Below are 15,083 nucleotides of genomic sequence, written 5' to 3'. Positions count from 1 at the left end.
GCTCAACCCTAGCTGACAGGAGTGACGTGCTGTGCTGTGCGCTGTGAGTAAACTGACAACGCTTGGCTTTCTGACATCCCTTTCTCACAATCTACAACAATAGATTTGTTACTAACATTAGGTTGTGGCGAAGTAGAAACGTGGAGAGCAGATAGTGTGTTTTGGACAAACAGGCTAGCATTGGTGTTGATTTGGGTCAAATGGAGTCTATCTATATGGCTAAAGATAAATGAACACATGACGTCGGTGGGAGAGGAGTTATTGTGTGTTTTGGACAAACAGCGTGGTGTTGTTTTGTGTCAGCTGAAGCTTAATGTGTTTGTGTTGGAGCGCGTGCTGAGTTGACAAAGATTGACAGATTTCGGAGAAGACTGATAGTTTATCCTTTAGTAATTAGGCTGTGGAAATATTCACACTACTTTTGGATTTGCAGGACCGGCGCCACGGGGGGCAAAGGGGGTATATAGTTACAGACAATAATAAAATATATATATTTTTATATTTAGCAATTTTGGAATCCATGTAATAATAACAATCACAATAACAATACTACTAATAATAATCATAATAATAACAATAAGCTTCTTTGTAAACTCACTCATTTACAAACAAGCTCACATCAGAACAATAATCCATGTAATAATAACAATAATAATAACAACAACAACAATAATAATAACAACACTAATAACAGTACAGTACAGTACAGTACAGTACAGTACAGTACAGTACAGTACAGTACAGTACAGTACAGTACAGTACAGTACAGTACAGTACAGTACAGTACAGTACAGTACAGAGGACAACATTACAGTACAGTGCAATGCTAAGGAGTGCAGTACAATACTAAGGAGTGCAGTACAGTACAAAGGGGTACAGTACAGCACTCGCATCGCCCTCCCGCTATTGCCTTCTTCCCATTTGCCATGCATCGAGGATGCGCTAGGATGAGCGGGCCGCAGGCCCGCAAAATTCTAGTCATCGTTATTGAAACGAAACCAGAGGAACGCCTCAGGTGTCGCTCAGGCTTCATGCTGCTGCCTGACTTAACAACTAAACGAAACAATTCACACACAGCGTGAGCCTCAGGTTGCTGTTGTCAAGGGCCAGAGAGAAGAAGCAACAGTCTCCAGTGGTGGTAAGTAAACTAAGTACATTTACTCAAGTACCATACTACTTAAGTACAATTTTGAGGTATTTGCACTTTACTTGATTATTTCCAATTTCCAGTACTTTTACTTCTACTCTAACTAAGAGGTAAATATTGTACTTTTACAAAACATACATTAACCACTTCAGCCCTATATACATTTCGACCATTTGAAAATAGCCGATCTACAAGCTCACAATGCGTCGTGGAGAATGTGTCACATCGCGACGCATTGTGTGAGCTTGTGCATTTGAGTATTTCTACATTGCAGTATTGATACTTTTACTTAAGTAAAACATTTGAGTACTAGTCTTGTACCACCACTGACTGAAAAAAATAATAATAATACTGAATCACCATCTGTCACAGATCCGTCCATCAATCAAATGGTGATTCCCTTGTCCATGTGTGGCTGTGCATCAAGCCGCCAGGAGCTGGCAGTGGAAACAATGCTGCGTGAAATAGCTAACAAAAGAATGATGAAGCTATTAATGGCAACGCCTGCATTTCTTTCGCTGTGAATAGCCCACGACACGTAATTTACAACCCAGTCTTCGATCACAGAGGCTGAGGGGCTGTCAGCCGATAATGGTTTCAGGACTGAAATGGAATGAGTATGAGCAGGGAGTGGGACAAACAATGCCTCTATGGCCTGAAACCTCCAGACCACTGAATGACAATAGGAGGTAATTTCCCAGTCTACTGTCAGGGATTACAAAACCATTTCCCCAAGCGTCCCTGGGAAACATTTTTTCTTTCTCTCTCTCCTTTCAGAATGTATCTCCTGCTCTACATTCCTCCACTTCCTCTGCTGACCAAGCAGCAGCTCTATGCAGACTCACATCACTTCATTCCGTTTTCCATGAGGACACACGTCTTTCTTCAAAGGAAATGACCGCCAAACAGCCCACCACTGAAATAAAAAAGCTCCTCACCCTCCGGGCCAATGCCCGTACATGTCACGGTCATCGTGAGAGTAAGTGCAAAAAACTGTCAGTGAGAAGATGAGCTAAAAATATGTGCGACAAGGTACCGACTGAGCGAGAGAAAAGGATTTGTCGCTGCATCCCCTTTCCTGACATAACCTCCTGATGTCCACAGACAGACACATTTTCATTCAGTCGCAGTTCATGCAGCATTATGTGCTGACACACAGGATTAAGGTTGTCCAGGGTTTTAGAGGCTAGGTTTGACTGTACGTAACCTTCCTTAGCCTACAGTATATCCATATTATGACCAGCAATGTTTAACCATTCTAAAAGGAAATGTTTTGACAAAAAAGAAACAAAAATGCCTGTGCCAGCGTTTGTGCTTTGTTTGAAGCGGATCAATAAGACAAAATATTATAGTAATATAATATTATTATATCTCTGCTGTCTGGCAGAAACTCCAGAAATGTGAAAACATCAAGTGGAGTTAAGAGGTTTTTGTTAAAGCGCTTTTAATACTGTTCAATGGTTTACTATATTTTAACCAACACACAGACATAAAGAGTGTTCAATAGCACTGATTTATAAAAGAAAACAAAAAAGATGGCTACACGGGTGGAGTTAGCTGGTTTGGCAGATAGTTTGACGATCCAATGGAGTTAGGTGGTTTTCGATTGAAGCCAGGGAGAGGCCAGGGAGGAGGGCTTCACTCACACACACACACACACACACACACACACGCACACACACGCACACACACACACACACACACACACACACACACACACACACACACACACACACATACACACACCTGATTACTTTGCTTTTGTCTCAAGTGAAATTGTGAAAGGCTGAGAAGACATTACGGTAAAACACCTTTTAAGTATAAAGGTCACGTCTATAATGCATTATAATCACATTTATAATGCATTATAATGAACATTATAATGACATTATAACCCTCATTATGAACTTACGTTTATAACATATTACTGGCACTAGGCATAAATTATATTATTATAAGTTATAATACTTCATAGACCTTGATATAAGTTGTAGTGCCTTATAAGTTATAAGTGCATTATAGACACCAGTGTTTCCTGCAGGAAAAGGCCTTGGCATGGTGCTGGGCGCGGGGGGACCTTCTGGCGCGCGGCCTATGGGTGCGCGGCCTATGGCCGCGCGGCGAAACATTTGATTAATTAATTAATTAATTTGATTAATAAATTAAGATTAATTTGTATTAATGCTCTTGTATTGCTATTGGAGACACTGGGGGGACACTGGGGAGGCACTGCAGGGGCACTGGGGAGACACTGGGGAGGCACTGGGGGGGCACTGGGGAGGCACTGGGGAGACACTGGGGAGGCACTGGGGAGAAACTGCAGCCACTTTGGAGGCATTGGGGAGGCAGTGGGGAGGCACTCAGGGGGACACTGGGCAGACACTGGGGAGGCACTTTGCGGAAACTGGGCAGACACTGGGCAGACACTGGGGTGGCACTGGGGGAGGCACTGGGGAGGCACTTTTTTTTTTTTAAGCTTGGCATGGCGCGATTTATTTCAAGCATGGCGCAGCGCCATGCCAACAACATTGTGCAGGAAACCCTGGACACGACCTTATTATAAAGTCTTACAGATATTACATATCGTACGTGTACGTAGCCTTACTAGCCTACATATCTTTATGAGTTTCACAGTTACCTCCTCAGTCCTCAAGGTACAAGACAAACATACCTATGTGCATTGTGCAGTGTATTAAACCATGACAACATGTTTCTTAATTCCTTCTGTACGATACAATTCTTGCCATAGTACAGGTTAAAGAATTGACAATGGAATCTCATGTAAATTAATGGGAACTTTCTACAGGTGAAATGTACAATTGAAGTCGGGATGGGCTGGTGTGTGTGCATGCTATGTGTGTGTGCGTGCGTGCATACTGTACATGCGTGCAAGAGCGTGCATGCGTACGTGTGAGCCTTAAGGCAATGCAGGTGGAAAGACCCCCAATTACATCAATGGCCAGCAGTCAGGAGTAGCGCTGGAGCCTCTGGCCTTCTGGCCTCTAAATATGACTAATTGGCCCTGCTGTTCCACATAACAACATGCAGGTTGAAACTCATTAGCACAACATTATGCAGCACCGGGTTATAGTGCTAATGGACAACAAACACACTAACACCTGCACTTGTATATACGTGTACACTCCAGACTTTATATTTACTGTGTTATTCACATTGCACAGACAACTATCATACATGTGTGTGTACACACACACACACACACACACACACACACACACACACACACACACACACACACACACACACACGATCGCAAATCATATGCACTCACTTACGTATGCTGCATCTTTCGGATACACCAACGCCCGCACCCACACACACCTACACGCACATGCATCAGCCATCGAACAGACTTCCAAGACGTGCCCAGTTTCAGAAAGCTCCTAAACCTTTAACGCTGGGTTATCAGCATCGAGGTTTCATATTACCCCTGCCAAGTCCACTCTGTTGAGAGTTGGCAACAGTAATACATTTTGTATTGATCACGGACTGGATCGGCTTCTCTCTCCCAGTGGCCAGAGTGTGAGCAGGCAAGCAATATGGGATCATGGCATGACACTAAATCTTCTCATTGTGCCAGCCTCATCAGTTACCGCATTGTCGGCCAAGGAAAACAAACACGCCTGCATAATCCGCAACATACAATAAACACATCTAGGCTTCATAACCTGAGAACTGAAACAAGTTCTTCTGGTCGACATGACGACAACCCACTGATCAACCTTCTTGCCGTCTAACTTGGCAGCTCCTGTTTGCATGCTTACTGAGGTGGAACAACCCTGACATAGATTATGTTCTGTGCCAAGATTCTGCAATATGCACGAAGGGAAAAAGGAACTTAACCCTGCAGGTCACTAATGTTGACAATATGACATTCACTTCTAGTTCTGAGGTGAAGGGTGTGGTGGACAAACAGAGGGAGAGACAATAACATACCACCTGACTCCAGTTGGGAATAGTGCTGGACACACACACACACACACACACACACACACACACATACACACCGTCACAGTCTCACACACACACACACACACACACACACACACACACACACACACACACACACACACACACACACGCTCCCTTGCTGGAGTCTTGTAAGTTGTCACAACACTTAGTTTTGACTGAAGGCCTCAAGGAACACACCAATACCTGACAAGACTGACATCAACACCTCTCATCTGACGTAAAACCCACCACCACTGACTCAGCTCTAAAATACCAAACAACAGTCATATCGACTCTTAGACTCAGCTTAGACTCTTTAAATATGGAATCAATGGGAGGTTAAAGGCATTAACGCAGCCTATAGCTCAAGTTAGTTGGTGGTTTGTGTGCACTCAGCAATGTAGGCCTACTGACTGCACACAGCAGCCTTTTCTCAATGATCAGGTTATCACTTGACATCTGCCCAGTGAATCATTGGGTAACCGTGTCAATGCTCGTCGTGACCAACCAACCAACCAACCAACCAACCAATGTTGATGACCCTGTTGGACCCTGTTGTAAACAATAATGCTTCATCAGTGTGTCGTCCAGTCCACGGTAACAGTCTTTGTATTGAGTTGTGCTTTCATGTGAAATGTACCCATTCTGCAAACTGTTAATAATTACTTCAATCAATCAATCAAACCCAATCAAATGTCCAAATCATGGGAAACAACCACAACCCAGTACACAGTAAACAGTACACGCAGTATGACATGTGAATGAATGAAAAAGATATAGCCTAAGTAGAGCCAATGTTAAATATAACCATTTGTAACTGAGTGTATACAAATGTAGCTAACCAGAATGGGCGGGTCCATTTTGGTTACATTTGTATATAGTCTTTAGAGTTAAATCAACACTGGGGATTTTTACTGTGTCCTGAATGCCCTGCTGTGCTGACTAACTACGTATTTGACCATTTGGGTCAATGATGTGCCCCAACATGTCTACAGATCAATCTCTGGTGTGATTACATTTGATAATATGTAATGTTATTTTGCTCTTACCTGCCCACTGTTTGGTTGGCGAGCTGTCGCATTCGATTGAATTGCTTCTTCATCTCGTATTTTTGTTCTGCGTTAACGCCGATGTGTAGAGCGACTCCACATTATCTCATTGACAGAGAGTCACGTCTCCACAAGAGGTGACCGACAAGAAGGGCCGCGCTTTTAAACGTCTATAGGAAAGACATGGTCAATAATGTGACGTGTGCGTGAGCTGATTTCTATGCATTTTGCCGCCTCGCTCTCTCCTCCACTCCGCTGTTCAGAGATGCTGCCTGCTGGTCGTGCTGGACCGATTTCTCCCTGTGCAATGAGAGTGACAGCTCTCGATGGTGATGACACTGTTCGCCGGTGCATTATGGGAAATGAAGTTCATTCGACATACCGAGGGCAAAAATTCCTGCCTACCTGAAATTCTTCATCATCCATCTACATTTACCCATATCTATAGGCCTATAAGGAGTTACCAGTGGGCAACTATTTTAACAACGCCTTGGTAGCAGCTAGGCTAGTCACTTGTGCAAGGTTTAATGTTGATAAGCAGTATAGTCTGCTCTGTACCGTCCTGAACATTAGGCTATTCAAAGCTGGTAAAATAAAACTTACCCTAAAGTTATAAAGGTAAACGGCGCTATCTTGTGGCTAATGATGTGTATGACTATGAATGGAAGAACTAAAGAACACAATGGGAGTTATGTTGTCTGTCTGTGTGTAGCATAGATCACCGTCCACAGGTGAACTTGATCATTTCAATCAGAGTAATCATCAGTCAGATACCACTTACCAGACATTTGGGCAGGAAAGAAGCCTTTCAAAATAAAAGTCTTAGGGACAACCAGAGTATGGAAACTGTCCTGTAGTTGGCCAAGAGGCTAAAACCTTGGGCCATGCTCCAGGGGTGGGCCTTGTTCTGGAGTGCTCAGAAGATCACAACACACTCCTGATAATGAACTCAGGTTTTCTGTTGGAGCCTCGACATTGGATACCTTACCTGTTCTGTAAGACTGTCTGTTTGCAGGTATTTCACAGCACACATATGCTTTAACATTTTACCATGATGTAATTTGTAATATGCATTGATTGATTGAAATATTTATTAACAGTTTGCATAATTACAGTACATTTCAAGCACAAACTCAATACAAAGACTGTTAACTGTGAGTGGACGACCCAATTAAGCATTGCACTTGTTTACAACTTACAAGAGGGTCCACCTTGTTCAATTCATCAAAACATTTAGAGACGTACAAATAGACACTTCTATATAGTCAAAGAACAGAACAGGAATTGAAAAAGCATTTTTCAATAATGTCCACCACTGGCATTTCTGCATGGATTGGGACTTTTGATATGGTATTACTAACATATTTATGAAACAAAAAAGCTGTTTCAATTTGTTTGAGGTTAACAACCTAAAACATGAACCAAAGTTGTCCTTTAACCTCAAACTAATGTAAAAATGTGTCTGAAAATGTATTGGATGAGGGAAAAAATTAATCTGAATGTATTTATTCCAATAATACACATACCAGACATCAAAGTATTCCCGCTTTGGTGCCTGGATTTCCCCTAGTGGGCTGCCCACTCTTCTGAGGTCTGGTGCCCACTCTGATTCGGTGGAATCAACTTGAATCTATTACTCACTTGAATCTATTACTCTCGATGTGAAGTCCAAGTTTGATGTTTTCTCAGCAGGTTGGTTTAGGTGGGGCATATTTCCCCTATTTGCCTGATGTAAAGGGGAACCAAGTAGCTTGAAGGCATCACTTCTCTCCAGTCCAGAGGACTTCTACTTGTTCATAGCTTTCATCTGAGTACAGCCTCTGTTTTATTATTTTCATCATGTACTGGTTTCAGGTTGGATGCTGTGGATACATACTCGCCTTGGCCAGCTTCTCAGGTACGTTTTATTTCACTATATCTCTCAATTCCTTTTTGAACGGAGCACATGAAGTCACTTCATGTGTGTACATTATATTGGTATATAAATTAATGCTCCTGCATGCTTAGCCTACTTTGTTTAGTTTTTAGAAATGTCTTTTGTTTTGACCACATACTGTAGTTAACTAAATGCAACTGTTTTGCATGTTAGTTCAGTCACAACACCAGCACTTCCCGGCCATCTGTTACTAAATGAGGAAGTCTCTTTTTGCACAAAAATGAGTGCAAAATAAGATATACTATAAATGCCTATAGCGTAATTATAATTCAGTAAATGATTTCTATTAGAAATTATATACATATACTGTATATATTTGTATGTCTGCATGTATGTTTGTATTACATTGTGTTTTATGATGTTTGAAACTCAAACTGATGTTTATTGATATATTACTTGATTAAAACCATTGCAGCAGAGCAGCCAGAAACTTCCACTTGTCATTATAATTTCTTATGAAATTACACATTATGAATGATACTGTAGCCGCCCTACACTCATTCTCCCCTAACTGGGATTATCCATTCTTTCTGTCAATATCAAAGTCAAATTGGACTGTGACTATAAATATGTTTTTTTACTTTTAGTGAAGTGTTATTTCAGGCAACTCATTTTCATTACTACTTAAATATTAGTATTCTAATTTATGGAATTTCTTAGATTTTAATTTAATTTCTTCATGAAATTACTGAAAAAACGAATTTAATTTGTTTTTAATTCATGAAAATGTTGCTTTTTGGGGAATGATTTTTGAAAAGGTAATAACAATTTAAATGTTAAATGTAGGAAACCAAACCGGTATATAAATGGACCCGTAAAAATGTGTCTGAGTGAGTGTTTGGGAAACATAACATCAGTTACCTCAGACTCCTGTCCCAGCAGTGGCCCTGAATCCAGATCTGCAGGTCAGCCAGAGGCCGCGCTTCTATGGGGTGAAAACCAGCCGGACCGTGGTCATCCATTGCTTGTGCACGGAGCACAGCCTGCCAGTCCAGTGGTACAAAGCCTCTCGTTACAACATGGCACCCGCAGAGAGAAGGCAAGTGTTGACCGGACAGAGGGTCAGTATAATAGCAGGAAAGACACCCAACAGGGCCGCCTCCATCATCCTGCAAAATGTGGACCTAGAGGACAGCAGCGTGTATTTCTGTAAAATGAACAACACATGGGGACCAGGAACTGAGCTACAAGTTTTCAGTGAGTAGATTGATTGAATACTTTATTAGACAGTATTAATGTATTAATTAATAAACATGACATGAAAAATAACAAAATTCAACATCACAAAATAGTGAATGTGGAAGAAAAAAAAAGTGGTGTAAAGAGGCGATGGGGGGCAGTGATCAAAAGGATATTTGATTTCCTCTCCCTTTGGCCTGCTGAAATGTGGATTGCCAGTGATCTGCATTGTTTTCGGGGTCAGGGCATTCCAGATTCCACACTTGGGTGGCAGACTGGCAGTGCTGTAGAAGGAGAATTTACCCATATTGAATTATAAATGTGTCACATATACAACTCTCTCTCTCTCTCTCTGGCATACTCATAGGACCCATTAACATTGACAATGCAGTCTACAGGAGTAAGATGAAAGATGGTCTTATCTTCATTCAAGGTCTGATGTTGGCTATGTGTATTGCTGCTGCAATGATCCACAACCATCTGTTGGTGAGTAGAGTGCAGGACAAATTCAAAAAGAGTTTCCATTTATCAAAATGACTTCTATGTACGTCTATATACATCTACTGGCTCTGGCCTGGGTGGTTAAATTGAAACGTGTAACTACAGTACTGTACATACCATATTTATGTTGTCCAATGTATTTTTTCCGTACAGCTGAAAAAACAGGAAGCCATTTATGAGGAGCCTGAAATCGATCACATCTATGAGGTTTGTGAGAGTTGGCAGATTTTGCCATTATAAAAATGTAATTCTATAGATCATGAAATGTAATTTGACACTTACACTAAGTTGTTTTACAAAGAGGAAACATGGTTTATTCTCACAGCTGTGTATACACACACACACACACACACACACACACACACACACACACCCCTCACTCCAGTGAGCACATCATAGCATAGTTTGTTTGTCTATAGTGTTGCCGTGGCTTAATCTCATCCCGTTGCATTTGAACAATACAATGGTCTATGGAGAAACAGAAAATGTAACCAGAATTTGATTTAATGTTGTACATGTTGAACTAAGTCATTATTGGGTAGTGGCTGCTTAAGACAACGGGAAGGGCCAGGCTCCTTGTGACCACAGACCGAGACTGGGTTCAAATGTGTCCTCTCCTTCCTGTCTCTTTCTGGGAGCAGGGCCTGGCGATGGGGACATGTGGAGGAGATATTTACCAGGACATCTCTGTGTACACTGAGCCTGAGGGAGCTGGGGCCTCATGGGAAAGGGACTGAGATCACTTCTCTAGAGCAGGTGTTCCCAAACTTTTTAGCCCGTGCCTTGACCCAAAAGAGAGATTGCTAGTGAAAATAGCAGATCAGCTATTTTCAGTATTCTTAAACATTTGTTTTCTAATATGGAATTTCTTTGATTTTTCTTTGATTTCTTTAAGAAATGACAGGAAAATTAATTGAAATTGGTTGTTAATTCATGATTTTTTCTTTTTCTTTTTTGGGAATGTTTCTTGAAAATGTTTTGAAATAATATTTAAAAACGAAATATAATTTAATAACTAAATTAAGGGACCCATAAAAATGTGTCTGCGACACACAGATGGGTCCCTACCCACTGTTTGGGAAACAGGGCCATACACCACCTGGCTGCACCTGCACTTCAATTGATAGTGGAGCAAGGGACAAGATCACAGGCGGACAGAATTTGTCAGTTGAAGCCTGAAAACGATGCTATGAAGTGGAGTTGACACAGTTGCAGTTTGATTAACATAGTAGTGTGAAAAATACATATCTTTGCATTAATTTATTCTGGCATGTTTCTGGCCACTCTGTAACTTAATTCAGCCACTCTGGGATTGAGAGGCATTTCATTTTCAATGGAAGCCCAGCGACATGAAGCTACAGAGTTTGTAGCTGCTACAAAAGATACAAAGCTACAAATAAGTTGAACCGCCTTCAACTTAAGATACAAAGCGACAAATATGCTGTGAATCTTTGTATCTTTGCATCTACCCGTGTGAACGCAGGATTGCATTATGGAAAAACAATACATTATTTTATATAGAAGGAATAGTATCAATCAATGCCTTTCATCTTGTTTTAATTGCTGTAACAGGTTAAAATGAATAGCATATAAATACATATACATATATACATATAAGATGACAAATACAAAAATAAATTATTTTACAAATATCTAGCATTATTCAACAAATAAATTATAAATGGACCAATAAATACATATAAAAATAATTAAATTAGATAATACATCAAATGGAGAGAAAGAGAAAGGTTTTCAGTTTGCGATGAATGCGGCAGAAGCCAGAAGGTCAAGTCTCAGAAGGTGACTTCTGATCTCCTTCCTGATCAACTCCCAGGCCTCAGCGCTGTGACCCTGCAGACAGGAAATGGTGTTGAGCAGCCATTCACGAACCTTTTCATGTAAATGACACCGAAATGAATATGTATTTGGCTTTGGACTCCAAACATTTTGAGTCAGGAACCCCTTATACAAGATTTGTGTTGTTAAAATGCAATAATATTGTAGTGGAGTAAAAGTATAATATTTGCCTCTGAAATGTAGGCCTAGTAGAGTTGAAGTAAAAGTACTGAAAATTGTACTTAGTTACTACACCACTGGGATTTAGAAGGCACTTTTAGAATTGGCCTCTAATTTTGATACTACAGTATATGAACTCATTTAGCTGGGGAGTGCCTTGCAACCATCTCAAAGACCACAGGGGTTATTGCACTACAGCAAAAACTGATCTACAAGCTCACAGCGCATTGCATTGCAAAGCATGGTCAGCTTGCAGATCTTCTACTCCCGGCATTTTTTTTATCTTTTGAAAATGCTCACCTAGAATAATATACCTAAAATAGAGACTGCCAGGTTGAACGTGGTTTAATAAACAAAATGTTATGGCCTATGTGAAAGTGGTCAGGAGGAGGTGCACGCACATCCCAGGCTAATTCAACAGGTGCTCGAACAAAAATAACAAACTGCACTCGGCCACAGAGGCCGAAACGTTGTGTTTTTAAGTGGTGCAACCACTTCCTTAAGTGACTATGTGTGTGGGTGGGTAGGTGTGTGGGTGGGTGCGTCTGAGCACGAAAACAGCATGGTTGTTTTTCACCACCTTACGCAACATAAAACACACACACACACACACACACACACAAACACACACGCACATATTAACTGTATATATGGTGATTTTGGGTGTGACAGTACAGTACAGTGACAGTACAGTACAGTAGAGGGACCCCCACACGGTAACTGTCATTTCTCAAACGTTTCGGACGCGGGGCGGCTCGCCGGAATCGGGCCGGCACCCTGGGTGCGTTCCACCCCCCGGGACCCCCACACGGAGTTGCACCACTTCCTTCACATGGGTGTGATTTTTTTATATAAAGTAAATAAAGTTTTTGGGGAGCTTTCAAAACAGTGTGCAGACTTATTCTTTCTTTTGCAAGGCCTATGTGAAACCTCAATAAAGAGCCCAAATGGAGGTTATTCTTAGATTATTCTCACCATCTGCTCCAGGACATGGTGTGACAGCCTCTTGAAGTACAAGTGCACCTTCCTGCTCTTTTTCATCCGATTCACCATCTACAACAGAATACCATAATTGGTTATCGCATTAATCCAACCAACGTGTAATTAGATATTCAGTTCATTCAAATAATAATACACTTAAGGACTGAGTTATTGGCATGATGTAGTCTTTGGCAGGAAGTCAGAGGCTATATATATATATATATATATATATAAAGAGAAAAACCTTCCAAGGAAGGGACTGCACACTCCAGGGAACAGAGACGGACAACTTACTGCATCAAACTTATTTATTAGCACTAAAAGTGCTAATAAATTCTCGATTCAAAATACTATTTAAGCATATCCTTTTGGCTAAATACAGTGTATCATAGAATGATTTGTATATGATATATATAGTATATAATATAATATGTGGTATGTAATATATAGTATAATATGATATAACATATTTGACCTATGAGAATGATGATTGGTATTTAATTTATAGGGATCCTGGTGGATCTCTATGGTGACACGGGGGTGGGTGGAGTATCGGGTTGGTTCTCGCCAATTGGTTGTGAATCTTCTTGATGATATTAAATTGTTTGTATTGTTTATTGTAAAAAGAATATTTTGATGTTTGTAGGATAGGCATTTATAAGCTTTCAGCTTCAGCCTATTCCTTTTGATCACCTCCAGTTCCTTTTTTGTTATTTAACCGTGTGTTAACAAATAAACTGTGAAGATGATCAAATAAACTTAACTAAACTAAAGTATAAAACAGGTCAAATAATGCTTACACAGGAGCGTAGGCCCTCGCCCTGCTGGACTAAGACATTAACAAAGTCCTCCACCCTGCTGTCGTCCCAAGACACAGAGTCCAGGTCCTCCTCAAATAGCTCAGCCATCTCCTCTATAGTCTGCACAATGAAGGCAAGCTTGTCCTCACGCTGTGAACAGAAAGAAACTGCTGATAAACCACTACAGTAGAAGTAGGCCTATGTTATTACATTATGCATACTGAGAACATAACAATATTTTGTCTTCAGGTTCTATAGCAGGTGACAATGCAGTTGCAGTGGCAACATAACACTTACTTTGTAGATTTTATTTATTAAATGATAAACATAGCCTAACGCCTACTATACTGGTTTCATTTATCAATTTATTTAGTAGTGGTGAGTTATTCATAGGTGATAGCACTATTAACTAATAAATATATAATGAATACAGACAGAGAAATAATAACTATGTACTTTATAACATTTACTACTGAACTATAGCCTACATCAGCATACTGTATACGGTAGGTCTTAGGCATTTAGGCAGCCCCAGAAGAATAATTGTTCATCCAATCAATAATTAAATGGATCTAAATGACAACATACCTCCTCAGCAGGTATGTTGTCATTTAGATCAGTAAACCTTGAATGTGAGGTTGATGCTTTATAATGGTATAGCAGTTATGCCGGCCAAATTGATAAGCTACTGTAGTAGTAGCCTACTAATTAATTAAAGTACTAATTAAAACTGCTGCTGCTGTCCATTATAAAAGTGTTATCAACCTTACATAGCCATAGTCTCAGAATGAAAAGGATGGAGATTATATAGGTTACCCCACGTTTCCCATGTTTAAGAATTTAAGACATTTTATGACTCAGAACTTACTGATGCTTTAAATGCATGAGTGTACAGGCCATGTGGGAAGGGAACTGCAGCAGAATCCTCCTCTGTAAAAGCTCCACCCTACGTTTGACACAAACATTAGCATATTAGACAACTAGTGCAAGATGTCAAGATAGTTTTCAGTCATCCTGTGAGTAACCAAAGGCCACTTACCAGTTTAGCCAGCAAAAGCAACGAGTTTTCACTGTACTGCCTGAATTTATGATCCATCCATCTGCAACTTAGCGACATCCCATGGCTGCATAAATTTAAACACAAGCAAAAAAATAATATCTTGGTGAACATTTTGAATGTTATGTTTATCCTTTTCAATAAACAAATAAATGTGGTTTTCGAAGACCAGTTTACCATTAGCCATGTCTCTCAGTTCCATTTATACTTGAACAAATCGAATAAGGCTCACCTGTTTCACTTTCCGGACTTGACAGGTTATAAACTGTTCAGAAAGCGGTCCACTGGTCTTGGAAAGTACAGTTGATAATTCTTATTTCGATGACCCTTACCAAATTAGTTATCTAAATGGAGAATTAACTTAGCTGTCAAACTCTGTTCTCCATGTGCCGCAACAAACTTTCAAGTGAGCTTCATAGAGACATTTCCCAAGTTTGTAGCCTAC

At 40.5% G+C, this 15,083-nt stretch overlaps 3 protein-coding genes across 4 annotated transcripts in view; 1 reads left to right on the top strand and 2 right to left on the bottom strand.

The window, feature by feature from the left end:
- The window catches only part of LOC310874509 (rho GTPase-activating protein 44-like), a 91,776-nt gene extending 85,321 nt beyond the window's left edge, over window positions 1-6,455 (bottom strand). For both annotated transcript variants that reach the window (XM_083787339.1, XM_083787342.1), the window contains exon 1: window positions 6,169-6,455. In XM_083787339.1, the coding sequence (XP_083643465.1) occupies window positions 6,169-6,221 (53 nt within the window). In that variant the 5' untranslated portion in view covers window positions 6,222-6,455. The remainder of the gene's footprint in view (window positions 1-6,168) is intronic.
- A 1,552-nt stretch (window positions 6,456-8,007) lies between these two features.
- cd79b (CD79b molecule, immunoglobulin-associated beta) lies at window positions 8,008-10,536 on the top strand (the record flags this gene model as incomplete). The annotated part of the gene is made up of 5 exons (XM_083787517.1): window positions 8,008-8,065; window positions 8,984-9,301; window positions 9,651-9,769; window positions 9,938-9,991; window positions 10,426-10,536. The coding sequence occupies 5 exons, from the start codon at window positions 8,008-8,010 to the stop codon at window positions 10,519-10,521; spliced, it is 645 nt and encodes a 214-aa protein (XP_083643643.1). The 3' UTR covers window positions 10,522-10,536.
- A 1,000-nt stretch (window positions 10,537-11,536) lies between these two features.
- LOC310874655 (interferon a3-like) lies at window positions 11,537-14,677 on the bottom strand (the record flags this gene model as incomplete). Its single annotated transcript, XM_083787516.1, has 4 exons — window positions 11,537-11,635; window positions 12,776-12,853; window positions 13,582-13,731; window positions 14,621-14,677. The coding sequence occupies 4 exons, from the start codon at window positions 14,675-14,677 to the stop codon at window positions 11,537-11,539; spliced, it is 384 nt and encodes a 127-aa protein (XP_083643642.1).
- Between the last annotated feature and the right edge of the window lie 406 nt (window positions 14,678-15,083).

This window comes from Protomyctophum parallelum, assembly GCF_964188405.1.
Source record: "Protomyctophum parallelum genome assembly, chromosome: 17".
NCBI lineage: Eukaryota > Metazoa > Chordata > Actinopteri > Myctophiformes > Myctophidae > Protomyctophum > Protomyctophum parallelum.
This window is presented reverse-complemented; position numbering and strand designations above follow the sequence as displayed.